We start from the raw sequence: 27,287 nt of genomic DNA, 5'->3' as shown, positions 1-27,287 counted from the left end.
AACTAGAGAATTATGACCACAGACCTCACACTTTTTAATCTAGCGGCATTTTTCAAACTGTATACTTAATTTTGATACACCCTGTATTGCAATGCTCTAAGATTCTGCATTAACTTTGCCGCGTATGGCAATCTATTTTTGTCATAACTTTCAGCTAGCTACGGTTGGCTAAATAGGCATAATGCTTAGATAAATGGGATATATAATAATTGACTACGGCTAAGGGGTGCAATACCTGCACTGACATTTGTGCCTTGTATTTAGTACACAGATAATACAGATTCAGATGCATTTATTTATCTAATACCCCGTTTACATTGGGCAAAAGTGACAATCGACTTAAGCTGTATTTTGAATTACGACATCAGATTAATTCGTTTGGTGGGTGTTTACACTACATCGGCTGATTCGATTCCAAATTCGCATTCACGAATATCGAATTCGTTTGTTACTAGTGGTTACGGCAGGTAAATACGAATTCAACAACATGTTCGTTTACATTAGCGAAAAGTCGTAATTAATGACGACTTATTCGAATTCACTTGAAATGAATGATAATACAAGTCATCATTGGAATTACGACTTTTGAATTACGATTAATTACGACTGTACCTGTTTACACGTATGATACGAATTAAGTCGATTACGACTTTAGTGAATTCGATTACGACTTTCGCCCAATGTAAATGGGGTATAAGTGGTGAAAAACGTAAAAGACGTAGGCCCTATGACACATAATATGTGTAATGTTACGCTAAAAATTGTATATTATTTATCATATTTTTCACTGTGAATTGCAAAATGGTGGCCAAAAGGCATTAAAAGTGTTGCACCTAAGGATTTACAGTGTTGTTCTTGAGTTAAGGTTGTACGCAATATCCTATAACTCCTATTTTTTAGAAACTCCAATTTTAAAAATCTAAAATTCCCAAGAAATCTAAATATATGTAGCACTTAGAATGTAAAATAATACTATTAGCTAATACATACCTTTAAAAAAAATCGAATTTCCCGGTATAGATCATTTTGGGACACCATGTAGATCGTCAACTTGTTTTTTGACGATCTATGATGTAATCCAGTATGAGTGTTAGTCCTATGTTACCTAATTCTATCACTTCTATCGTATCATTATGTTTAGTTTACATGATATGACGCCGTGTTTGCTCAACTTAAACACACACAGTGCGCCTATAAGCTTATATATATCTAGTTGCTTGAGTTACTTAAGATCACGGTCTGAATTCAACATTCCATATGATAACGCTCATGGTTTAGAGTTGTGATTTTCATTCGCGATTTCAATCATTGAAAGATGGAACTCCGTATTACTGCATTGGTAGTGATTTGTATGTTAAGTTATTATGTGGGTAAGTTTAACGATTTAATTTGTCAGGATGATTCGCGTTCATAATAGTTACATCACCATGATTCATCATATTATTAAATCGGACAATACGTTTGCCATTGCATATGGTTCCATGCAAAGTTGTTAAGCTTACAATGTTGGCTTAAAATAGTCTGTAGCTGTCTGTGGTTTCCAAATTGTTTCCGCTTTGGTTTGGTTGGCATGGCTGATCCGGCAAGCGTATTTATTTTCTGCAACCATAATGGGCCGCAATACGCGTGAACCTTAACCCTAACCTCTAACCCCTAACCCTAACCCCTAACCTCTAACCCTAAAAGTTAGGTGTATTGCGGCCCAATATTGTTGCAGAAAAAAATAAACGTCCGGCAATCCTTCAACCATGGATACCAACATCCAACATCGATTTGCATGGGGTCCATCTGTATAAAATGACTTTTAAATTATGTCCACGAGCTGAAACCTAAATATAAATTACTTCCATTGCTTCCATTTAGCCATTTCTTTTAATACAGAGTGACATTTCTGCATAAATGTGTTTTGGGTAATTTTAAGACGAACATTAAATTAGATTACAATCCTAATTCTGTGCTTAATTTCCTTTGTTAAAAAGTAGTGGTTTTTGTTGGGGGTGAAGCCGGGGTGAAGCAGCTTTTTTGTTATTTGACATAATTTTCAACCCTTTAGTTTTGTGTGCTTCAATTAAAACAATTAAGTGGCCAATGCCTTTATGGTCACTATTCTCAATTTTTCCTTTGCCTACAACAACAACAACAACAACAAAAACCCCAAATTTTCTTAAATGTCGGGTTAAATATAGATCATGAATACGTTTTTTGTGTGTAAAATATGCCTATTTTGGGCAAACAGTTTTGCAAAATTTTTGTCAACAGTTAAATAACATTCTGGTAGAATGTTTTGCATCACGTTTTCAAATGTTTGATGAATGTCATTAAAACGTTTTTATACACTTTATATAACCCGACATTTTAAACCTTTTCTGTTAAACGTTGTGTGATTCCTGGGTAGTTATATTCATGCACAATATTATCGAAATTAACATGTTTTATGTGTAATTGTGGTTGTTAAAATTCTCTGGGCATGATATATCAAATTTACTGTCAATTAAATGAATGCACCGACTCAAAACGGGGCAAAATGTTGATAATTTTCGTGGTAAATAAAGTGTAATATGCACACATTGTCTGGTCAAATTTTGACCCGAGTTTTATTTTTGCAAAAATTGACAGTGTATTACTTTCACAGATTGTGGTAATGCGCAGAGCGTCTGCTCTTCAGAAAGCCGTGAAAGCGAAGATGGGTTAGCAGCTTGTCTCCAGTCAATACGAGATACTATGGTAAATGAAAGTGCGTTTTGGTTTGGAACCGACTATCCTGCAAATTGCCCCGTTCCTGAGTATACTATCGAGTGTGTAAACTTGGACCCAACACCAGTTTCGATGGCAGATCGTTTATTCTTTAAGGGTACCTTTGATGTATTGACAATCGAACACTATATGGACGTTACTATTCATGAAAAACCAGGTAAGTTTAAAACGTTTTTCTATAACTAATTATGGAATTCTACGGAGAGTCAGCCTGGAGAGTGTGCCCGAGTGCGTTATGACTTCAATATGTAGTAATCTAAAGGCCAATTTATGCCTTTTTGGTGAAATTTTCATAGTACCCTACACTCTTAAAGAAAAAGGGTTCTGGGCTGTCCTGTATGTAGAACCCTCAAAAGAAAGGGGTTCTTGAATATTGAAAAAAAAGAACCAAAATAGTTCCGGGCCTTTACAGAACCCTTTTCAGTTCTTTTAAAAATGGTTATTTCTAAGCTTTCCAGAAACCTTTTCTTGTCAGTTCTTTATAGAAACGTTTAAGGTTCCACACACAGGACAAGAACCAGTTCAGGTTCTACTAAGAACCGTTTTTTCTAAGAGCGTATGCAGTATGAACAATTAGAAATATAATCGAATAGTTGCCCTGCCATGTGTACCTGCTCTTCTCTGAAAAGGAAGAGTCCTATACCTAAATGATAATCCAAGGAGAGGAGGATTATTTGACCTCGGGTTGAAATCCATCAGCAAGTCCTGTTCCGACTGCTGTAAGTTGTTCTAGTTCGCTTGCAAGGCTGTAGCATCAGAAGTATCATGAATGGTGCGATAGCGATACATAAGGCAATCACCTGCAAACATTCTGGTAGTAGATGAAGCCATTGAAGGGAGGTCATTAATAAAGACCAAAAAAAAAGAAGAAAAAAGCAGAGTGCCCTGTGGTATGCCAGAGGTAACACTTGAAGTGGTTGAAGATTGACCCTCAACTAGGACACGCAGGTGCGGACAGTGAGAAAGTCTCTGATCCAGTGTAATACTTGGCCACGGATACCGTATAAATACAGTTTCAGAAGTAGGCGGTGTTGAGAAAAGGCCTTGTCAAAAGCCTTGGAAAAGCCCGTGGAAAAGTCAAGTAGTACTGCATCAATCTGCTGCTTGGAGTTTAATCTCTTTTCAAGGTCGTTCAGAGTAAGTATGAACTGAGTCTCACAGGAGCGGCGCTTGCGATAACCATGTTGGTCATCTGATAAGATCTTGTGTGTATCTAAATGGACCATGATGTCACTATGGATGGTGTGCTCCTGAATTTGGCAGCATATTGATGTCAGGGAGATGGGCCTGTAGTTTGATGCAGTGCTACGATCTTTCTTAAAGACATGTGTTATCAATCCCTCCTTCCAAACGGCTTGTATGCAATCTTGATTCAGGGTTGCTTGAAAAAGATGTGCCAGTGCAAGTGCAGGTGCAATCTCATCTGTAACCTCAGTTAAAAGTCATGTTATGCCATCCGGACCAACTGTTTTGTGAGGATTAAGGTCTTTCAAAACCCACAAACGTGAACTTGAATGTCAGGTAGCTCTGGATAGGGGCTTGGTCCCAGGTCAGGAAGATTATCTGTATCCTCACAGGTAAACACAGAGAGGTGCCACACCTGAATTGTCGCACTTCTTGCTCTTGATGTATCGCCAAAACTTCTTGGAGTTTGAACTAAAGTTCTCACCTATCATGTTGTTAAAATGGTACCTTTTGCGACATTCTGCCTGGTCAAGTTTCTTCAGCTCCTTGTAGTACTGTCAATCAGTTGGAGATTTGGTTCTCTTGACTGTTCTAAAAGCTCCTTTCTTACGTCTCGAAAGGTTCTTCACAGACGTGTTGATCCAAGGTTAGTTAAAGCGCTGAGAAGAAAACTTGGAGAGTACAGTCTTCCATAACTTGACAAAGCTTTTTATCATTATGCGCAACAAAGTCAACAGAGAATGCTTTGACATCTTCCCCAAATTTGTTTAACTTGGCTCTGTTTTTATAATTGGCATTTTTGGTTTAAAAAAATCACAAAAACTGCATTTGTCAACCCAAATATCTCAGCTTCCGTCACTTTTCAGAAATGCCAGCAAGGGTAAATCAGAAAGCAGATAAGACTCTTATGGTTATTTTTAACCCGGCTGGCACCTTTGTCTAAATGCACGAAAACCTTAACTAGACATGCTAGAGCAGATAAACCGATGTGGCCTCTCTACTATACTGCAGAGTGATGAGATGCCGTGGTGTAGTATTGATGCACAAGACCACAACAACAATGGCACTCGGTGTAGACATAATCGTAGTAAATACTACTAACCTTAGTGTAGACAAAAAACGGAGTCCCCTTCTTATTGAGAGCTGGCTGCTCAGCTCTTAACCGGATGGCTTCTTTCACTCCCCTCTCAAACCACCTGTCCTCCTTGTCGAAGATTATAGTGTCGTCGGCATTGAATTGGTGGCCAGAGAGGGTGAAGACTGCAGAGTCCTGGTTTTCGTTTCAATGCCGACGATATCATAATCCTCGACAAGGAGGAGAGGTGGTTTGAGAGGGGAGTGAAAGAAGCCATCCGGGAAAGAGCTGAGCAGCCAGCACTCAATAAGAAGGGGACTCCGTTTTTTGTCTACACTAAGGTTAGTAGTATTTACTACGATTATGTCTACACCGAGTGCCATTGTTGTTGTGGTCTTGTGCATCAATACTACACCACGGCATACTACACCACTACACCACGGTGGGGTCCCAGCCTGGGACCCCACCGTGAAACTCGCCGATTACCATCACGTAACTAAACCATCAGTCAAGTCTCTGTGCAGTCTGATGAAGACCCGGTGAACGATTCGCAAAGTTATTAAAAACCGTGAATATAGTGCCACCCATAATTGAACAACAGTTCCATAGGGCAATTAAATAGTTTTCAAAACAATAGATATCAAAAGGAAATATTTCCTTTGTTTGGCTATATCACCAAAATCAATATTTCCGACTGATTTTGCTTGATCGCATCACATTTGTGTAATACTGTTTTGCAAAGAAACGGCCGGTTGTCTGAAATGTTATAATTACATATCACGTTTGATAACGTTTGTATCTACTTACATGTTGTTACCTTACGTTTATGATAGGTACATATGAAGGCTGTGGCCATATATACACATCAGATATAGAAGAAGATCACCGCTTGGATCCAATAGACCCGGACCCATTGACACCGTGGCAAACATCTCATGGCTTCAGTGCCTCAGTCCAAGGACTTGCAGACACAAGTGCACATTACACTCTAGTTATCCAAGATGTTGGTTTTATCTTTTTGCATGGGGTATATATTAATATACCCGGTGATTCATTTGATATTGCAAATGGAGAGGTATTATTTCTGTTAATATTTGTTTTAAATATAGCACATTATATGATACACTACCCTAAAATGAAATTTCGGCACCAAATTTATTTAAGACATCATAATTATACACACACACCCCGTACACTAGATATGTGATGCGAGAGTTTTGCTGTGCGTGGCGAACCATAATGGACCCTTCCACACGTTTTGCTTCGTTACTTTTAGTTTATTTATCTACCTTTTTATTTATTCAGTTTGTACCTTTGTTAATTTGGTCATGTTTAAATCGACTCATTCACTCATTTGTTTCTAGGCGATTGACGCATATCATGGACCACTGTATTACAGGAACGATCCGCAAAATCCATACATTTTCATGTTGTTTCGACAAAATCAAACAAACATGGAGCTGACCCAATATTGGACAGATTATTTCAACGACCCTTCAGGTAGTGGTTTCTTCAACATTAGTGATTTTGCTGCAGATCAAAACTTACAAGGTAAACAATCTAACCTTTACAAAATGTGCTCATTCTAATTCTTTATAACGCAGTTTTCAAGTAATTTCATGAACGATCTTTCCATACATGGAACTCGCACAGTGCAAAAAGACATTGTTATCAATTGTGAGTAGAAGATTGAATCCCCAAATGACCACAAATTCAACACTAGACTTAGCTGTGGTCTAAGACCACGAACACAGCCGTGTTGTGACCCCTTAATGACCTTTGACCCCAAAATATATGAAAACGCCCATAGACATTGGCTAATGTCAACGCATGTGTGCACGTGGCATCACTTTGCCATGTTACTTGTGGCAGAAGGGGCATTTTGAAGGTGTCTCAGACCGGAAGTAACCCTTAATGACATTTGACCCCAAATAAAAAATACCACATATGAATTGGGTAACCACAATTCATGTGTGAACATACCGTTACTGTCCTATGTTTTTCTTGGCAAATAAGCATTTTTTGAAGGTTTTCGTTTTATACCGGAAGTGACCCCTTAATGACCTTTGACCCCAAATCTGTGTACACCCCATAGACACTGGGTAATAACAATGCATGTGTGCAAGTGGCGTCACTGTCCTACAGAATCTGTGGAAGAAGATGCACTTTAAAGGTATTTCTTTTTATACCGGAAGTGACCCCTTAATGAGCTTTGACCCCAATTAAAGAAAAATACCACATATACATTGGGCGACTGCAGATCATATGTGAACATACCGTTACTGTGCTAAATTTTACTTAGCTAATACAAATTTGTGAAGGTTTTTCGTTTTATACCGGAAGTGACCCCTTAATAACCTTTGACCCCAAATCTGTGTACACCACATAGACACTGGGTAATAACAATGCATGTGTGCAAGTGAGGCTGCTGTCCTACATAAGATGTGGGAGAAGATGCATTTTTAGTTGAAATCACGTTTTTGACCCCTATGACCTCTGCATGACCTTTGACCCCATGAGTTTCATGTGACATGTAGGGGCACTGTCAATAATCATTGTGACCAAATTAGGTCAAAATCGATATAAGCATGTGAGTGCTAGAGCAAATGTAAAGGTTGACAGAAGAAAGAAGAAGAACTAGACTTAGCTGTGGTCTAAGACCACGAACACAGCCGTGTTGTGACCCTTTAATGACCTTTGACTCCAAAATATATGAAAACCCCATAGACATTGGCTAATGTCAATGTATGTGTGCACGTGGCATCACTTTGCCATGTTATTTGTGGCAGAAGGGCATTTTGAAGGTTTTTCAGACCGGAAGTGACCCTAAATGACATTTGACCCCAAATAAAAAATTCCACATATACACTGGGTGACTGCAGATCACGTGTGAACATACCGTTACTGTCCCATGTTTTACGTAGCTTATAAAATTTTTTAAAGATATTTCGTTTTTTACCGGAAGTGACCCCTTAATGACCTTTGACCCCAAATCTGTGTACACCCCATAGACACTGGGTAATAACGATGCATGTGTGCAAGTGGCGTCACTGTCCTACAGAATCTGTGGAAGAAGATGCATTTTAAAGGTATTTCGTTTTATACCGGAAGTGACCCCTTAATGAGATTTGACCCCAAATAAAAAAATACCACATATACACTGGGTGACTGCAGATCACGTGTGAACATACCGTTACTGTCCCATGTTTTACGTAGCTTATAAATTTTTTTAAAGATATTTCGTTTTTACCGGAAGTGACCCCTTAATGACCTTTGACCCCAAATCTGTGTACACCCCATAGACACTGGGTAATAACAATGCATGTGTGCAAGTGGCGTCACTGTCCTACATAATCTGTGGAAGAAGATGCATTTTAAAGGTATTTCGTTTTATACCGGAAGTGACCCCTTAATGAGATTTGACCCCAAATAAAAAATACCACATATACATTGGGTGACTGCAGATCATGTGTGAACATACCGTTACTGTCCCATGTTTAATTTAGCTAATAAAATTTTTTGAAGGTATTTCGTTTTATACCGGAAGTGACCCCTTAATGACCTTTGACCCCAAATCTGTGTACACCCCATAGACACTGGCTAATAACAATGCATGTGTGCAAGTGGCGTCTCTGTCCCACACAATTTGTGGAAGAAGATGCATTTTAAAGGTATTTCGTTTTATACCGGAAGTGACCCCTTAATGAGCTTTGACCCCAAATAAAAAAAAATACCACATATACATTGTGTGACTGCAGATCATATGTGAACATACCGTTACTGTGCTATGTTTTACTTAGCTAATAAAAAATTTTGAAGGTTTTTCGTTTTATACCGGAAGTGACCTCTTAATGACCTTTGACCCCAAATATGTGTACACCATATAGACACTGGGTAATTACAATGCATGTGTGCAAGTGGCGTCACTCTCCTACGTAATTTGTAGGAGAAGATGCATTTTGAGTTGAAATCACATTTTTGACCCCTATGACCCTTGCTTGACCTTTGACACCACAATTTTTATGTGACATGTAGGGGCACAATCAATGGTCATTGTGACCAAGTTAGGTGAAAATCGATGTAAACATGTGAGTGCTAGAGCAAATGTAATGGTTGACAGAAAGAAGAAAGAAGAACTAGACTTAGCTGTGGTCTAAGACCACGAACACAGCTGTGTTGTTACCCCTTAATGACCTTTGACCCCAAAATATATGAAAACCCCATAGACATTGGCTAATGTCAATGTATGTGTGTACGTGGCATCACTTTGCCATGTCATTTGTGGCAGAAGGGCATTTTGAAAGTTTTTGTCTCAAACCGGAAATGACCCTTAATGACCTATGACCCCAAATAAAAAAATACCATATATACATTGGGAAAACACAATTCATGTTTGAACATACCATCACTCTCCTATGTTTTTCTTAGCGAATAAACTTTTTTGAAAGTATTTCGATTTATACCGGAAGTGACCCCTTAATGACCTTTGACCCCAAATCTGTGTACACCACATTGACACTGGGTAATAACAATGCATGTGTGCAAGTGGTGTCACTCTCCTACGTAATTTGTGGGAGAAGATGCATCTTAAAGGTATTTCGTTTTATACCGGAAGTGACCCCTTAATGACCTTTGACCCCAAATAAAAAAATACCACATATACGTTGGATAACTGCAACTCATATGTGAACATACCGTTATTGTCCTATGTTTTCCTTAGATAATAAAAAAAAATTGAAGGTATTCCGTTTTATACCGGAAGTGACCCCTTAATGACCCTTGACCCCAAATCTGTGTACACCTTATAGACACTGGGTAATAACAATGCATGTGTGCAAGTGGCGTCACTGTCCTACGTAATTTGTAGGAGAAGATGCATTTTGAGTCGAAATCACGTTTTTGACCCCTATGACCCCTGCGTGACCTTTGACCCCACACGTTTCATGTGACATGTAGGGGCACGGTCAATGATCATTGTGACCAAGTTAGGTCAAAATCGATGTAAGCATGTGAGTGCTAGAGCAAATGTAATGGTTGACAGAAAGAAGAAAGAAGAAAGAAGAAAGAAAGAAGAACCTGTAAGAAAAAAGACACAGCCGTGACTAACGTCACGGCTGTGTAACTAGACTTAGCTGTGGTCTAAGACCACGAACACAGCCGTGTTGTAACCCCTTACTGACCTTTGGCCCCAATATATATGAAAACCCCATAGGCATTGGCTAATGTCAATGTATGCGTGCACGTGGCATTACTTTGCCATGTTATTTGTGGCAGAAGGGACATTTTGAATGTTTTTCGTCTCAGACCGGAAGTGACCCTTTAATGACCTTTGACCCCAAATCTGTGTACACCCCATGGACACTGGGTAATAACAATGCATGTGTGTAAGTGGCATCACTGTCCTGCGTAATTTGTGGGAGAAGATGCATTTTAAAGGTATTTCGTTTTATACCGGAAATGACCCCTTAATGACCTTTGACCCCAAATAAAAAATACCATATATACATTGGTTAAAAACAATTCATGTGTGAACATACCATCACTGTCCTATGTTTTTCTTAGCTAATATAATTTTTTGAAGATATTTCGATTTATACCGGAAGTGGCCCCTTAATGACCTTTGACCCCAAATCTGTGTACACCACATTGACACTGGGTAATAACAATGCATGTGTGCAAGTAGTGTCACTGTCCTACGTAATTTGTGGGAGAAGATGCATTTTTAAAGGTATTTCGTTTTATTCCGGAAGTGACCCCTTAATGACCTTTGACCCCAAACAAAAAAATACAACATATACATTGGGTAACTGCAACTCATATGTGAACATACCGTTACTGTCCTATGTTTTCATTAGCTAATAAAATAATTTGAAAGTATTTCGTTTTATACCGGAAGTGACCCTTTAATGACCTTTGACCCCAAATCTGTGTACACCATATAGACACTGGATAATAACAATGGATGTGTGCAAGTGGCGTCACTGTCCTACGTAATTTGTAGGAGAAGATGCATTTGAGTTGAAATCACGTTTTTGACCCCTATGACCCCTGCGTGACCTTTGACCCCACAAGTTTCATGTGACATGTAGGGGCACGGTCAATGATCATTGTGACCAAGTTAGGTCAAAATCGATGTAAGCATGTGAGTGCTAGAGCAAATGTAATGGTTGACAGAAGAAAGAAGAAGAAGAAGAAGAAGAAAGAAAGAAAGAAAGAAAGAACCTGTAAGAAAAAAGACACAGCCGTGACTAAACGTCACGGCTGTGTAAGAACTAGACTTAGCTGTGGTCTAAGCCCACGAACACAGCCGTGTTGTGACCCCTTTATGACCTTTGACCTCAAAATCTATGATAACCCCATCCGGAACCCCGTAGACATTGCCTAATGTCACTGCATGTGTCACGCGGCACCATGTTATTTTGTGTCAAAGGGGCATTTTGAGGGTTTTTCAACAATTCGTGTGCTTTGTTTTTCCTGGCTAATAAAAATGACGGTATTTCGTTTTAATATACGGTGTTAAGGGGGTTCGAAACGATGTTTCTGGAAAACAGAAACTGAATTTAGAACCATTTGAATAGATTGAATAAGTTAAGCTAAATACACTGAGCAAAATAGTTTTTGTTTGAAGGAAATCGGACATACGGTTGTCAAGATATACATGTTTTTAGTTTCTTTGTATTCTATTTTTTTGCCAATATATTGATGAAGTTAATGAGGAAAATTGGCATAATGTGCTCATGAATATTCATGTTTGCCAATATTATACCAATATCTTATGAATAAACCTTCATACTACTTTTATTTTATATGATTTTGACATGAAACTTTGCCAATGTGTTTCTATGGCCTAAAACATTAACATGTGATTTTCCGCCCATCTAATTTGCATATTTGCATAATTAATTAGCATTATACTTAAAGCTAATTAATTATGCAAATATGCAAATTAAATGGGCGGAAAATCACATGTTAAAGGTTTAGGTCATAGAGACACATTGGCAAAGTTTCAGGTCAAAATTTAAAGGTAAAAGTAGTATGAAGGTTTATTCATAAAATATTGGGAAAATATTGGCAAAAATTAATATTAATAAGCACATTTTGCCAATTTTCCTCATTAACTTCATCAATATATTGGCAAAAACAATAGAATACAAAGAATCTTTCAACAGCAATAAAAAAAAACCGTTTGTCCGATTTGGCTCAAATTTTGGAATTAAGATTATTTTGCATATCTCTCTGCAACAAGTCTATTTTAATCTCAATCAGAGCAACTTGATTTTGCCTTTCGTACCACCTTAAGTTGTGTAATTTGATTAAGCATGTGTACATCTCAGTTCATTTTACTACCTAAATATATAAGGAGTCAAAGTTGATCCTACTCATAAATTATATAGGCCCTACGCCCTACGTGTTAGCACAGTTCCAGGATCTATGGTGTGAGTCATGAAGATGGTGCATTATAGAACTTCTTATAATTATGCAGAAATGTGTCTGATCGTATGCATTTGCTTTCCTGTATGTAACAAAGTGTATAGTAACGTAGGCCTACACAGTTGTTCACATTAATTGTATTCTTTATACTTTGGCAAGATCCCCATTCGCCGTAGAAGTGACGTCATAATCGGATTAAGTACCATATAGCAATAGATGAATACAATTTTTGAATCCCGATGGTGCGTATTATAAGGGTTCATACCACTAAATCCGCCTGTGAAGCGGTTTCCGGTAAAAGTTTATCACGACTATAGTCCCAACTTTGCATAAAAAAGGTGCAAAATCGGTACAATATTAACAATTTTAGTGTTGCAAATCGTATTTTGCTAAAACTTGTGAATGTGATCTCTACTAATTTGAACAGAAAACGCGAAAATTTGAGTGATGTTTACGATGATGAGCGCATGAACACACGAGGTCAAAACGCGGTTAGCAGTCGGACGTAAACACGGGAAAATCGGGTCTTTTTATATGGCGCTATTTTCCTCAAAAAGTAGACCTAAAATATGGTGTCATTTTCAGATAGGCCTATGTTATGCAGAATTTTGTTCTGATTAAGATGATATCAAATATATATTTCAAAGTAAGACGTAACTCGACTTATAGCCTAAAACGTGACCCCTATTTTGCACGTAAAGTCTATGGAAAGCTATTTTGTGGCATGTACCCATAACCTATAACTGAGATGCCTTTCATCATACAAAACTATAAACATGGTACATGAGCTACATCATGTGAAGAGGCGGTGATAAAGGAGTCCCGGGAAAGGAGTTAATCACTGTAACATTACGAGTTAAATGTGTAACCCGTGAAATAGTTCTTTTAAAAAGAAGAAATTACACGGATTTGAGAATTATTTCCTTGATGCCACATAAACGAGCGCTTAAATGAGAGAGCTAGCACGTCACTAAACGAAAGGCCAGTTATTTTTAAAGTAATTTTAAGTATTGATCAATACTATCAAAACAAACTTTGAAGAAGTATTTTGAAGGTATTCGGTCAGACATCGAAAGTGACCCCTAAATGACCTTTGATCCCAATTCCATGTACAACTTATAGACACTGGCTAAAGCCAATGCATATGTGCAAAGCATGACCCTATATTATGTAATGTGTAGAAGAAGAAGCATTTTGAAGTGAAAACACATTTTTCGGCCTAATGACCTTTGCATGACCTTTGACCTCAAGTTGGTCATGTGACACGTGTGGTCATGGGGTGTGATGCCTGTGAGCAAATTTGGGCACAATCGAGAAATGTAAGCAGGAGCTAGAGCCAAAATGCGGGTTGACAGAAAGTCTTGTGCAGACATAAAAAATAAAGCCCTCGACCATTGGGAGCTACCACGTGTAGGATTGTCGGCTGCTACGCTGTGCATACATGTTGAATTAGATGGATATAAGTCTTTTAACTGAAATGACCTCTAAATGACCTTTGATCACAATTATGTTTACACCACATAGACACTAGCTATAGCCAATATATATGCTCCATGCATTTATCCCTGCGCTGTGTAATTTGAGAAAAGAAGCATTTTGAAGGTATTCGGTCAGACATCGAAAGTGACCCCTAAATGACCTTTGATCCCAATTCCATGTACAACTTATAGACACTGGCTAAAGCCAATGCATATGTGCAAAGCATGACCCTATATTATGTAATGTGTAGAAGAAGAAGCATTTCATGATGCACTTATGGTCCATGGCAAGCCCGATTCGACCTTTGTGGCATTAAACCCAGTTAACAGGAAATTAATCCAGTAAATCGATTCAATAAAGCAAATAAGCTCATGCATTCGATCACTAACGGCAACCAGCTTCGGTCGATTACCCCAGCTGCAGCGTGTGTAAACTCTAATTTGCATAGAGGCTGTACGTGAAATTATTGATTGGCTCCAAACAAAGGATTTGAACCGGTGCACGTAATCATGGCGCAGTGCAGTCCATTCAATCAAATGTTGTCATCAACCTATTTGATCGCAGTGCATTGTTATGTGTGTGAGACGAACTGTCGCGGTTGATTGCAATCAAACAAACGATGTCTTATGTATTACTTTGTTCCGTGATGAAAATCATGATGATTTATTTAATCAGTCTCGAAAAATGTATTTCTTTTGTAGGCCTATTACTTTGTTTTGTGATGAAAATCGTGATGTTTTATTTCATCACGGTTTAAAACAAACGATTTCTTATGTATTACTTTGTTTCGTGATGAAAACCGTGATGTTTTATTTCATCATCACGCTCTAAAACAAAATTTTTCTTATGCATTATATTTGTTTTGTGATGAAAATCGTGATGTTTTATTTCATCACGCTCTAAACAATAATTATAGTTACATGCATTTCAAGAAAAAAATCTTATTAAAACGGTAGGCCCTATGTTGTTTAGAAAAAATGTAGAAAGTGATGATGATGATGATGTCGATGATGATGATGATGATGATGATGATGATGATGATGATGATGATGATGATGATGATGATGTCTCCAAAAGTGTCCCGGTTTTTTTTTCTTGCCCTAAATCGTGCGTATCTAATAATAAGGCACTTCAATAATCAATAATCAGTCCCGTGACGGTCTCCACTAACTAGCTACTAACTTGGGTTATGGGCCCTGATTTTCATGTTCACTGTCACTTACTCATCAGCGAAGTACGACCCTTTGTCAATTACCTACAGTACCAAATTTCGGCATACTATTTAAAAACTCATCATGATGATCGAACAGAGAGTACTTTAAATGTAGCTTGTACCGTTTTCGTGTGGCATTCTTCAGAAGTGAGCGGTCCGTTTACCAAAATTTTCGGTCAAATCTCCATTCAATTAACACGGGATTTGGCTAGCTATGCCTTGCCCTCACTCACTGTTTTACCAAAGTACGAATATTTCTGAACATCTAACCTAGCTGTAATTTTAGGTCATGTTAGAGAAATATATTTGCTAGCAGTTTTTGAGAGTACTTTTAATATTGGCCGGTTATTTTTCACACATTGACGTTAACTAGGCAAATGCCTATCCTTTTAACGTGGCACGATTTGTAGAGGTCACAGCTCAATGGTGAGAGCACTGTGTATTGTGTATAGGAAAACGGACAGTAACTGCAGTATGTTGAAGTGAAAACACATTTTTCGGCCTAATGACCTTTGCATGACCTTTGACCTCAAGTTGGTCATGTGACACGTGTGGTCATGGGGTGTGATGCCTGTGAGCAAATTTGGGCACAATCGAGAAATGTAAGCAGGAGCTAGAGCCAAAATGCGGGTTGACAGAAAGTCTTGTGCAGACATAAAAAAATAAAGCCCTCGACCATTGGGAGCTACCACGTGTAGGATTGTCGGCTGCTACGCTGTGCATACATGTTGAATTAGATGGATATAAGTCTTTTAACTGAAATGACCTCTAAATGACCTTTGATCACAATTATGTTTACACCACATAGACACTAGCTATAGCCAATATATATGCTCCATGCATTTATCCCTGCGCTGTGTAATTTGAGAAAAGAAGCATTTTGAAGGTATTCGGTCAGACATCGAAAGTGACCCCTAAATGACCTTTGATCCCAATTCCATGTACAACTTATAGACACTGGCTAAAGCCAATGCATATGTGCAAAGCATGACCCTATATTATGTAATGTGTAGAAGAAGAAGCATTTTGAAGTGAAAACACATTTTTCGGCCTAATGACCTTTGCATGACCTTTGACCTCAAGTTGGTCATGTGACACGTGTGGTCATGGGGTGTGATGCCTGTGAGCAAATTTGGGCACAATCGAGAAATGTAAGCAGGAGCTAGAGCCAAAATGCGGGTTGACAGAAAGTCTTGTGCAGACATAAAAAATAAAGCCCTCGACCATTGGGAGCTACCACGTGTAGGATTGTCGGCTGCTACGCTGTGCATACATGTTGAATTAGATGGATATAAGTCTTTTAACTGAAATGACCTCTAAATGACCTTTGATCACAATTATGTTTACACCACATAGACACTAGCTATAGCCAATATATATGCTCCATGCATTTATCCCTGCGCTGTGTAATTTGAGAAAAGAAGCATTTTGAAGGTATTCGGTCAGACATCGAAAGTGACCCCTAAATGACCTTTGATCCCAATTCCATGTACAACTTATAGACACTGGCTAAAGCCAATGCATATGTGCAAAGCATGACCCTATATTATGTAATGTGTAGAAGAAGAAGCATTTTGAAGTGAAAACACATTTTTCGGCCTAATGACCTTTGCATGACCTTTGACCTCAAGTTGGTCATGTGACACGTGTGGTCATGGGGTGTGATGCCTGTGAGCAAATTTGGGCACAATCGAGAAATGTAAGCAGGAGCTAGAGCCAAAATGCGGGTTGACAGAAAGTCTTGTGCAGACAAAAAAAATAAAGCCCTCGACCATTGGGAGCTACCACGTGTAGGATTGTCGGCTGCTACGCTGTGCATACATGTTGAATTAGATGGATATAAGTCTTTTAACTGAAATGACCTCTAAATGACCTTTGATCACAATTATGTTTACACCACATAGACACTAGCTATAGCCAATATATATGCTCCATGCATTTATCCCTGCGCTGTGTAATTTGAGAAAAGAAGCATTTTGAAGGTATTCGGTCAGACATCGAAAGTGACCCCTAAATGACCTTTGATCCCAATTCCATGTACAACTTATAGACACTGGCTAAAGCCAATGCATATGTGCAAAGCATGACCCTATATTATGTAATGTGTAGAAGAAGAAGCATTTTGAAGTGAAAACACATTTTTCGGCCTAATGACCTTTGCATGACCTTTGACCTCAAGTTGGTCATGTGACACGTGTGGTCATGGGGTGTGATGCCTGTGAGCAAATTTGGGCACAATCGAGAAATGTAAGCAGGAGCTAGAGCCAAAATGCGGGTTGACAGAAAGTCTTGTGCAGACATAAAAAAATCTAGACTTAGCTGTGGTCTAAGACCACGAACACAGCCGTGTTGTGACCCCTTAATGACCTTTGACCCTAAAATATATGAAAACCCCATAGACATTGGCTAATGTCAATGTATGTGTGCACGCGGCATAACTTTGCCATGTTTTTTTGGCAGAAGGGGCATTTTGAAGGTTTTTTGTCTCAGACCGGAAGTGACCCCTTAATGACCTGTGACCCCAAATCTGTGTACACCCCATAGACACTTGGTAATAACAATGCATGTGTGCAAGTGGCATCACCGTCCTACGTAACTTGTGGGAGAAGATGCATTTTAAAGGTATTTCGTTTTATACCGGAAATGACCCCTTAATGACCTTTGACCCTAAATAAAAAAAATACCATATATACATTGGGTAAGCACAATTCATGTATGAACATACCATCACACTCCTATGTTTTTCTTAGCTAATAAATTTTTTTGAAGGTATTTCGTTTTATACCGGAAGTGACCCCTTAATGACCTTTGACCCCAAATTTGTGTACACCACATGGACACTGGTTAATAACAATTCATGTGTGTAAGTGGCGTCGCTGTCATACGTAAGTTGTGGGAAAAGATGCATGTTTAGTTGAAATCACGTTTTTGACCCCTATGACCCCTGCGTGACATTTGACCCCACAAGTTTCATGTGACATGTAGGGGCACGGTCAATGATCATTGTGACCAAGTTAGGTCAAAATCGATGTAAGCGTTTGAGTGCTAGAGCAAATGTAATGGTTGACAGAAAGAAAGAAGAAAGAAGAAAGAAAGAAGAACCTGTAAGAAAAAAGACACAGCCGTGACTAACGTCACGGCTGTGTAAAGAAAGAACCTGTAAGAAAAAAGACACAGCCGTGACTAACGTCACGGCTGTGTAATAATATGATGACCTGAGACTTTTTTTGTTTTAAACCACTGAAGTGTCCAGGGGCACTCCCACTTTGGAGGTGACGCGTATATAGGGCTGTTAAGACCCCCTTTTCAGCGTCGCTGTCACCCACAGCACCCCTCCCCCCCCCCATTTTTCCATTTAAACAACAACTTTCTTTATCACTGATTTGTTACTTATTTTCAAAAAATAATGAAATTAAAAAACTAGATGATTCAATGTTCAGATGTTCGAGGTTTCTGTGGCACTGTTTTGGGACTCACCCAAAGGTTCCATTTGAACATGTTAATAAAAGGTCATGTTCTCACCCCAATGACCCCATATTTTTTACATTTTGCTCTCACCGAATGCCCCTTACTGTGAAAGTGCAAGCCCTACACCTATATCCATTTCATATTGAAGTCCACAATTTTACAGTACGCCCTCCTTTTTAGGACCAGATAGGATATCGGCCGAGTGGGAAAATCGATGTGTAGCGAATGTATTTGAGGGAACTTTTCATCAAAACTGTAAAATAATGGTAGAAAATATGCCAATTTTTGGCTTTACAGCTTGGTATTTTCAGTGGTTTTAAGCGCCTTTTTCAGATGCCATGCAAGAAAATAGCCCCTCTATTTTTTCAAGCACAGTCCAGCTCTAATTAGTGGTATTCAACTTGTTGGTTATGATTCCCACTTTATAAGAGCATACCGTAAAAACTCGATAGCTAGCATAATTATGTGCTTACTATCGAGCGCTTTTAAAACATGCAGACATGAAACGCTCCATCCACAAAAGTGTAAAGGGTTTTGAGCACATATCGATACACATAGTTATATACGAACAAGTAAACCTGCAAATGTGTGTCTCAACCCCATTAGCTCAGTTGGTAAAACGCCGGACTTTCGTACAATTTCATGTTTTCAAAAACACTCGATAGTAAGCACATATGCTAACTATCGAGTTTTGACGGTATTGACCGAAAGGATAGGGCGTTCGACTCAACTCATGAACGCAATGGTTCGAGTTCCGTCAGCATCGATCAAGACGAACGTGTTATGTCCTTGGGCAAGCTAGGCAATTGATTTCGTTTGTCCACTCCACCCAAGTGTAAAATGGGGGTAACTGTTCGAGTTCCGTCAGCATCGATCAAGACGAACGTGTTATGTCTTGGGCAAGCTAGGCAATTGATTTCGTTTGTTCCACTCCACCCAAGTGTAAAATGGGGGTAACTGTTAGGAGTTAGCCATACCGGCGCAGTTATTGTTTATTTAACATCAGACGGATCATCCGTCTGATGATCGGGTACCCAATGATCGAAAGTGAGGGTATGCCGTGAAACTCAGAGTAACGGCTGCCATTCCAGAGGTCGTACTTTGAAATTTATTCATTTATTTATTTATTTATTTATTTGTTTGTTTGTTTGTTTGTTTGTTTGTTTGTTTGTTTATTTTTTTTATTTTTTATTTATTTATTTATTTATTTATTTATTTATTTATTTATATATATATTTATTTATTTATTTGTTTATTTATTTATTTACAGTTATGGTTTTGACTTGGTATACATGTATAATGATTACAATTAAATTATTATTTAAATTTCCCAGGTCCTGTTGCGATTAACTGGCTAATGTCGATCACGGATCCATATATTTCTGAGAAACAGCCTTTCGTCAATATTTGTCCATTGTTCGTGGAAGAAGGTAAGTTCGAATATAACAAGTCAGCTAAAAGATAAAGCACTGTCTTTTGCAGATTATGCGAAAATGTTATTTTGTTTCGAATTGAAACTTGGGCTATTAACTCAATCAAGTATGTATATACAGTAAGCCAAAAAATTAAGGTACCAGTTGTATTCACCCCTGTATATCCTATATAAAGAGAAATGTGTCACAATTAAAAACTTTAAAACAAGCAGCCAATACCTGTACCCTTTAGCTCTGATTTAACACCTTATTTGTTGAAATTGGTTGAAAATTAAAGAAACGGTGGTCTAAAACCTAAATAAAGAAACGAAATCAAAAGTTGCACTTTTGTGTTCTAATCAATGAAAACACGACGCTAATTTTAACGTGTTAATCAATGGAAGCACGGCCCTGGTTCTCTTGTTCGTGAACACATTGTGTACAAATCAATAGGGCACGCAATGTAGCAAACTGCAACTTTTTCATTGGCATCTTCCTTGGGTTTTAGGATCGTCATATCTTTATTTCTTGAACAATTTTAACAAATGAGGTCTTAAATTCGAGCTAAAAGATGCGGCTATTGGCTGCTGCTTCCAATTACGACATATCTGTCTTTGTTTAGGATATGCAAGGGGTGAACATAACTGTTACCAAAGTTTTTGGCTTACTTTTATATTATATACATTGCAAACAAAAATGCAAAACGTTTTTCCCATACAATATAATAAGGTAAAACATTCGTAAAATATGCACGTCTTTGTAATTACAGTATATTGTAAAGTTCGTTTATATATATAATATAATATGATTATGTTTCTTTGTTTTGTTTATCAATTTTGCTACAGCTGAACGTGAGGTGGACCTCTATCACGTACCTAACGATATCCCGTTTACTGTCAGTGTGAATATAGACTACTTCTCAGTGGGAATGAATTTTTCAACTTGCTGCAATGACTATTCTTATGAGTAAGATCAATAATATACTAATTAGTATGTTTCTCTCTACGTCACCACTAGACTGCTTTGCATTCCCTTTTTGATACACAATTCATACCATAAAACACAACACATCACCAGCGACGGCATTTTTCTCATGGATAGCTGGGGGGGGGGCACTTCAATATTAAATGGATAGGTGTAGGGCTGGCACTTTCTCACTAAGGGGCATTCGGTGAGAGCAAAATGTAAAAAATAAGGGGTCATTGGGTGAGAGCATGATTTTTGGCATTTGGTGAGAGCAAAATGTAAAAAATATGGGGTCATTGGGTGAGAACATTACCTTTTTTTTTTAATGGGATCTTTGGGTGAGAGCCGAAACAGCGCCACAGAAACCTCGAAAATCGAATTTCTAGTTCTAAATGGCTTCAAATTTCGTTGTTTTTTCAAAATAAGTAACAAAATAAGTGATAAATGACAGTTGCTGTTCAAATTGAACTTGTAAGGGTCTTTGGGTAACAGATCAAATGAAAAAATATAGGGTCTTCGGGTGACAGAACATGTGTTCGTAAAAATATGGGGTCTTTGGGTGACAGCGATGCTGAAAAAGGGGTCTTAACAGCCCTACATACGCGTCACCTCCAAAGTTGGAGTGCCCCCGGGGATAGCTAGCTGTTGGATCAGAACAAGATTGGTGGATTTCCCATGGTCCCCATTAGAGGGACGATAAATTAAAATGGTCTACTACAATAGACTACGCCACCACTTGCTCCTGGCTTTCAAATTTGATCAATTAGAATAATTAGATGGGTAATTTTATTCTGCGTATTTCGAAGCTTTTTGATTCTATTTTGAAGCTAAACTGAAGCGAAAATTTGCACTTTGGGGGCTAAAATGGGCAAATATGAGGTTAATTTGGTCAGAAACCCATTATTAGGCGTCACCATTGGGGGGGGATGATTGTATGGGTATGGACCATCCCCCCTGACAAAATATTGGGGGGGATAAATCCCCCCATCCCCCCGGGATCTACGCCTATGGTTTAGTGTGCTGATACTTTTTGTGCGCAGTGTATGTAATTTTCACTAAAGCCATTGTTAAAGTTTCGACGAGTGAAAGGCATCTGTAACTCCGCTCCATAACTTAACACGGAGTTCCTCCGGTTAGATGGGTTAAAGCTTTTTGGAAATCGAACATCGTCATCTATTTGTCTTTTCAATAGTAAATTAGTAATGACCAAGTTAGCACTTCATTGTATTCATAGTTATCTTTAGTGTGATGTAGTCACTTGGTTTGCTATAATTATACTTCTAGGAACGCAACATACTCTTTGGATCCAATAGGAGATGGCACCGTAACTCCATTTGATAACAAAGACCAACCCATATCTATCACACTTCTTAAGATGAAACTGACTCCTCTTCCAATAGACTTTAGAGGTAAGTTGGAATCTATTTTGAGTGAAATAAGTTTTGGTAACAGATCCGAAAGAATAAAATACTCACTCGATATATTTAAATAATCCTGACGCATTGTTCACTTACCAATGCATGTAGTGTTTCTAGAAGTCGGCAGTCCTTGGTGGCTGTGATGACGTCGCCAGATCACGGTTGTTTGAATGATCATTTATTAATTTTTCGAACAAAACAATTGAATACATGAATACAAAAGCCACTTAAGTCCATGGGAAGTGATTTTGAGAGAAAAACCTGTGTATCATTTTAATTCCTTCAGTTAGATTTACCTGGTCAATATGGTAAGTTTTACGTGCAAATGAGTGGATTAACCTGTATTAGGTATGACGATTAGCATTTCAGGGACTTCGTGGGGTTCATTTAGGTGGTTTTTTGAATCATATACAAAGACAACAATGTTAGAATGAGATTACCACTAGTAAGATAATACAAAATAAAGCGCACAGGTATGTATAATGTTGATAAGCATTCTGCCATGTAATATAAACCACACACTTTCCTTTATTAAATCCATTTTTTTTCAAAAGTCACTCTCTAGCAATGAATGTGTTACAAGTGGACTTTTATACATACTGGATTTTAATCAATGTGTTACAAGACTCAAATCATGGAATTGGGTGATTCTTTCATACATGCTATTTTTCACATGCTCAATAGACACAGAGGATGAATTTGAGTTGTTCTTTCATACATATGACAGGCCTATGTAAAGGAACACTTTCCCATGCTTAACTCAATTTGGTTTAAGTATGGACTTTTGTATTCATATATTCAATTATATAATGTTAAATTCTAGATCTGGCCAATACCAACATCAGCTATCACACCAATACACATATATTTTGAAGCTATGATTTATGAGATACTAGTAGATTTTCATTTTTATATCAAATTATTCATTTTGCTTTTCTGCTTTTTGTGGTGAACTGTACACTGTGCAAATTGAAGGAGCTATTTGCATATATTTTAAATTTAAATTGGCCAAATAATATGACTTATTCATTACATTTCACGATAGAATTTTTTTCATTTGTTAGTATTTTTATGATGTTCTAATACCATTTAACAAGTGTGTACCCCTAAAGATGCAAACAAGATTTAAGATAAATAGCGCCATCATTGTTCAACTTTTATTTAAAATGGCACAGTTTTACATTACATCAAACAACCATGAGATAAGGTTGCCGAATTGAAATGATGTGGTCATATATTCTGTCCAATGTTTATGCCCTTCGTTTAAAAAAAAATTCCCCTGCTCCTGATCTAATTGGCTTCTTTGCGCCAACGCGTGGGTTTGCCTTCCTCTTGGTCGATACTTTTGGCCATGTCCCAGCCACACTGTCGACATCTAGAAACACCACAGTCATTGACGAGTCAACAAGGTTTCTGATAGGAACTAAAATATGATACCAGCACTTATTTATTTAATTGACCTTTGACAATAATATATAATGTGCTGTAAGCGTGATTTACACAAACATAATCTTCCGTGTCCTTCACCGATGTTGTTGCTAGGGCAACATCATCTGCAAATCTAAGATCTGTTAACATCTCCCCGTCAATGTTAATTCTAGGTTGGACTTTTTGAAAACCTCTTCCAGTGCTGCGGTGAAAATCTTTGGTGATAATGTATCTCCCTGTCTCATTCCTCTCTCTATTCTCACCTCCTTGGAAACATCATTATCTATGTGTATTTTGCCGATGGCATCTGTGTATATATCTTCTAGGATGCAGATGTAACTAACTCTCATTTATTCCGATCTTCCTCAATGCATCAAACATATCCGTATGCTCTATGGAGTCAAATGCTTTCTGGTAGTCTATAAAACCAAGACATAAATCGAGCTGGTATTCATTTGATTTTTCAATCAGTTAATTTATTGCCTGTAAGTGATCTGTGGTTGAGAATCTTCCCCTAAAACCTGCTTGCTCTCTGGGCTGATTTTGGTCTAACGTAGCTTTTATTAATCTGCTTCGGATGAATTTCGTGAATATCTTATACACATAGAACGCTGATTGGGCGGTAGTTTTTGATGTCTGCCTTGTCCTCCTTTTTTGTGAAGTAAAATAATGTTAGCTTCTTTCCATTTAGTGTTGATGCATATTGTTGCCCTGACCATTTTATGGCCGCTAGCAATGTCTACCTTGGTGATAACTTCACAGTTATTCACAATTCCTTTTTGGCTGCATAATATAAAGTCTATCTGATTCCTGGTTACTCCATTTGGACTTTCCCATGTCCAATAGCTCTTTTTGTCTTGTTTGAAGAATGTGTTGTCTATCATGAGTTTCTGTTCTGTGGCAAACTCAAGGATCATTTCTCCTCGTCTATTCTTATCTCCAACTCCGAATTTGCCCAAGATTGATTCTTCTCCATTTGTACATTCTCCAACCTTAGCATTGAGATCACCCATAACAATGGCGTATTTGCCTTTGTTGTCTTTAATGGCTTTATCAATGTCCTCTACTTCTACGTCTTCGTAGTCAGTGGTATGGGCGTAAACCTGTATTACGCACATCTGGTCCTTTATGGCAAGCTGAATACACCCTGTTTGAATAGCTTTTAATTTCCTTGCCTACATCATTGATGTGCGCCAAAACAAATCGCTTGCCAAAATGTGCTCCCCTTTTTGCTTACCAACAAAAATTTTAACCAACAATTTTACCCTCCCCCACGGTTGTTTGACTAAATGCAAACTATAGATGGCGCTATTTATCCTAAATCATATTTCTTTATTTGCAAGGGGTAGGTGATTAATACTGCCATTAAAACAGCTGGAATAGGTGAAACAAGCAACAAGGAAATTTTATAAACATATTTCATCAAACAATAAAAGGAATTATCTGTATTAAAAGCTTGAAAAAGTAATTTCCAGTAACTAAATAGCGCCACCAATTTTGTCATTGATAAATACATTTTATATCCAAAAAAGCTATAAAAATGATATGAAAGTGAATAATTTTGTAAAAGAGGGGAAATAAAAGTTGAGAATGATACATTAGCATGATATCACATTTAGCTGTTTAAGCCTAAAATTTGGTTGTACATAATGTTTTGTTTGAAAAACTAATAAATGATCCCATCAAACAACCGTGCCACAGGAGCTGAACTCCTTAAGCTACAAAACGTTTTAATAGCTGATTTTAATTTTTTTATTAATATTACCAGGAGAGCTGTATACATTACTGATGATCGATCCTGATATATCTAACAATCCTGGTACTGGGACCAGAGAAAAACCACTCGCTCACTGGTTGGTGACTAACATTCCTAATGGTAGAGTTGACCAAGGTGACATCGTTCTATCTTACCGTGGCTCCATGCCTCCATCTGGGGAAACTCACAGATATCAATTTTTATTGTATGAGCAAGAGAACCTGCTGGATATAGATCCATATGATTACACACCTGATTGCCAGAACCAAGGAATTCCTGATAGGTGAGATGAGTTGAAACGATTTTAATCATTACTTACGAAGCCTCGAAAATATATAAATATGATAATGATAATAAAAAACAGAACAATAGTTTCTATATTTTTCTCATGCAGTACAAAATTACAAGTTATGTAACATCTAGTTAAAAGACCAATTATTGGAAATCTCTTTTGGTTTGGTGAAAAATACGCCACATTGTTCATAATTAGGGATTGAAAATCATTTTTTGTTCAAAAGGTCAAGCTTAATATATACTTTTGTGTGTAATCATGACTTAAAAATATCAGTTTAATACGAAATGGTGTTCTGCGAAGACTTCAACGGCAAGGGGATTAAGAGCTATAAAGTTCCCGTAAAAAGGCTTGTTTTTACTGGAGCTAGCAGTGAAGCATACTTCTGGGAAGAGTATAGCAGGGTGCGTATATATTTAGTTAGAACCTTGTGACCTTATTATTGAAATTAAAATTCCCGAGTCCTTACAAAAGTTTTTTTCTTTTTTTTTTAAACAGATGCTTATTTGAAGTTCAACGTTTCGTCAGTGAGAATCAGCTGCAATTTTTGGGAGCAACCTGGTACAATGCGACAAGTGACGCATATGTGGCTTATACGAAGGTAGAGCAAGGGGAACCAAAGGAAGAAGTGTGTGCGCTGATACCCGGCTATGAGAACCCTTGCCCAACATCTAAAGGGACTTCACAACATTTCACAAGGATCGTTATGGAAATGGTTGTTTTTGTATTGTTTGTGTTTGTTATTGTTACTTAGATGCCATGGCTACATAAACTATAACTATTCCTAAATCAAATTAAAGCATCACTGTAGCCTAAAATGGTTCATGATAACATGGGTGAAAACGGTATTGATTTGAAAATGTTTCGAAGTTATAGCAACTATCGTGGTTATTTTTGCTATTGACGGCAGGTGTTTTTTCATTAGTTTGAAGGCGAATAACAATCACCAATACTATAAATATCGTTGCAATAATAGTTAACTTTTATTTTGCTTTATTACTATTTTGTGCTATATAGGCCTATATCACAAAATACAAAACAATAAATCATGATAAATAGACCAACTAAACCTAATAATACAACACACTATTTTTACAATACAAGTACATGTAGTACATTATAATAATAAAATTGATGAAAACTGAGGGCTCGCCGCAACAAATAATCCATGGATAAGAAAGAGAGTTCCAAACATCATGAACAGAGATGAGGGGGCCTAGGGCCGGATTTACCTTTTTTGGGGCTCAGGGCCAGGCCAAGATTTGGAGGCCCCCAAACGCACCCTGAGGAAGGCATGTGCACTCAAGTGGCCAAATTTGTTGATGGGAGCATTGCAATTTAGAGGGAGATAAGTATAGATTGTACTTGGACATTTGTTGCGCCCGAAGAGGGCGAAAAAAACAATAATTT

At 37.8% G+C, this 27,287-nt stretch overlaps 1 protein-coding gene across 1 annotated transcript; it reads left to right on the top strand.

Moving 5' to 3' along the window:
* Positions 1 to 533: 533 nt before the first annotated feature.
* On the top strand, positions 534 to 26,918 carry LOC140154854 (uncharacterized protein C56G2.4-like). Its single transcript, XM_072177502.1, has 9 exons — positions 534 to 1,370; positions 2,633 to 2,911; positions 5,848 to 6,089; positions 6,379 to 6,565; positions 19,940 to 20,035; positions 20,863 to 20,983; positions 22,268 to 22,392; positions 25,598 to 25,868; positions 26,376 to 26,918. Exons 1-9 carry the CDS (start codon positions 1,316 to 1,318, stop codon positions 26,629 to 26,631), a joined length of 1,632 nt encoding a protein of 543 aa, XP_072033603.1. The 5' UTR covers positions 534 to 1,315; the 3' UTR covers positions 26,632 to 26,918.
* Positions 26,919 to 27,287: the final 369 nt, after the last annotated feature.

Source organism: Amphiura filiformis, chromosome 6 (assembly GCF_039555335.1).
Source record: "Amphiura filiformis chromosome 6, Afil_fr2py, whole genome shotgun sequence".
NCBI lineage: Eukaryota > Metazoa > Echinodermata > Ophiuroidea > Amphilepidida > Amphiuridae > Amphiura > Amphiura filiformis.
Note: the sequence above shows the minus strand (reverse complement) of the source record. Positions and strands in the feature narration are given on the sequence as shown.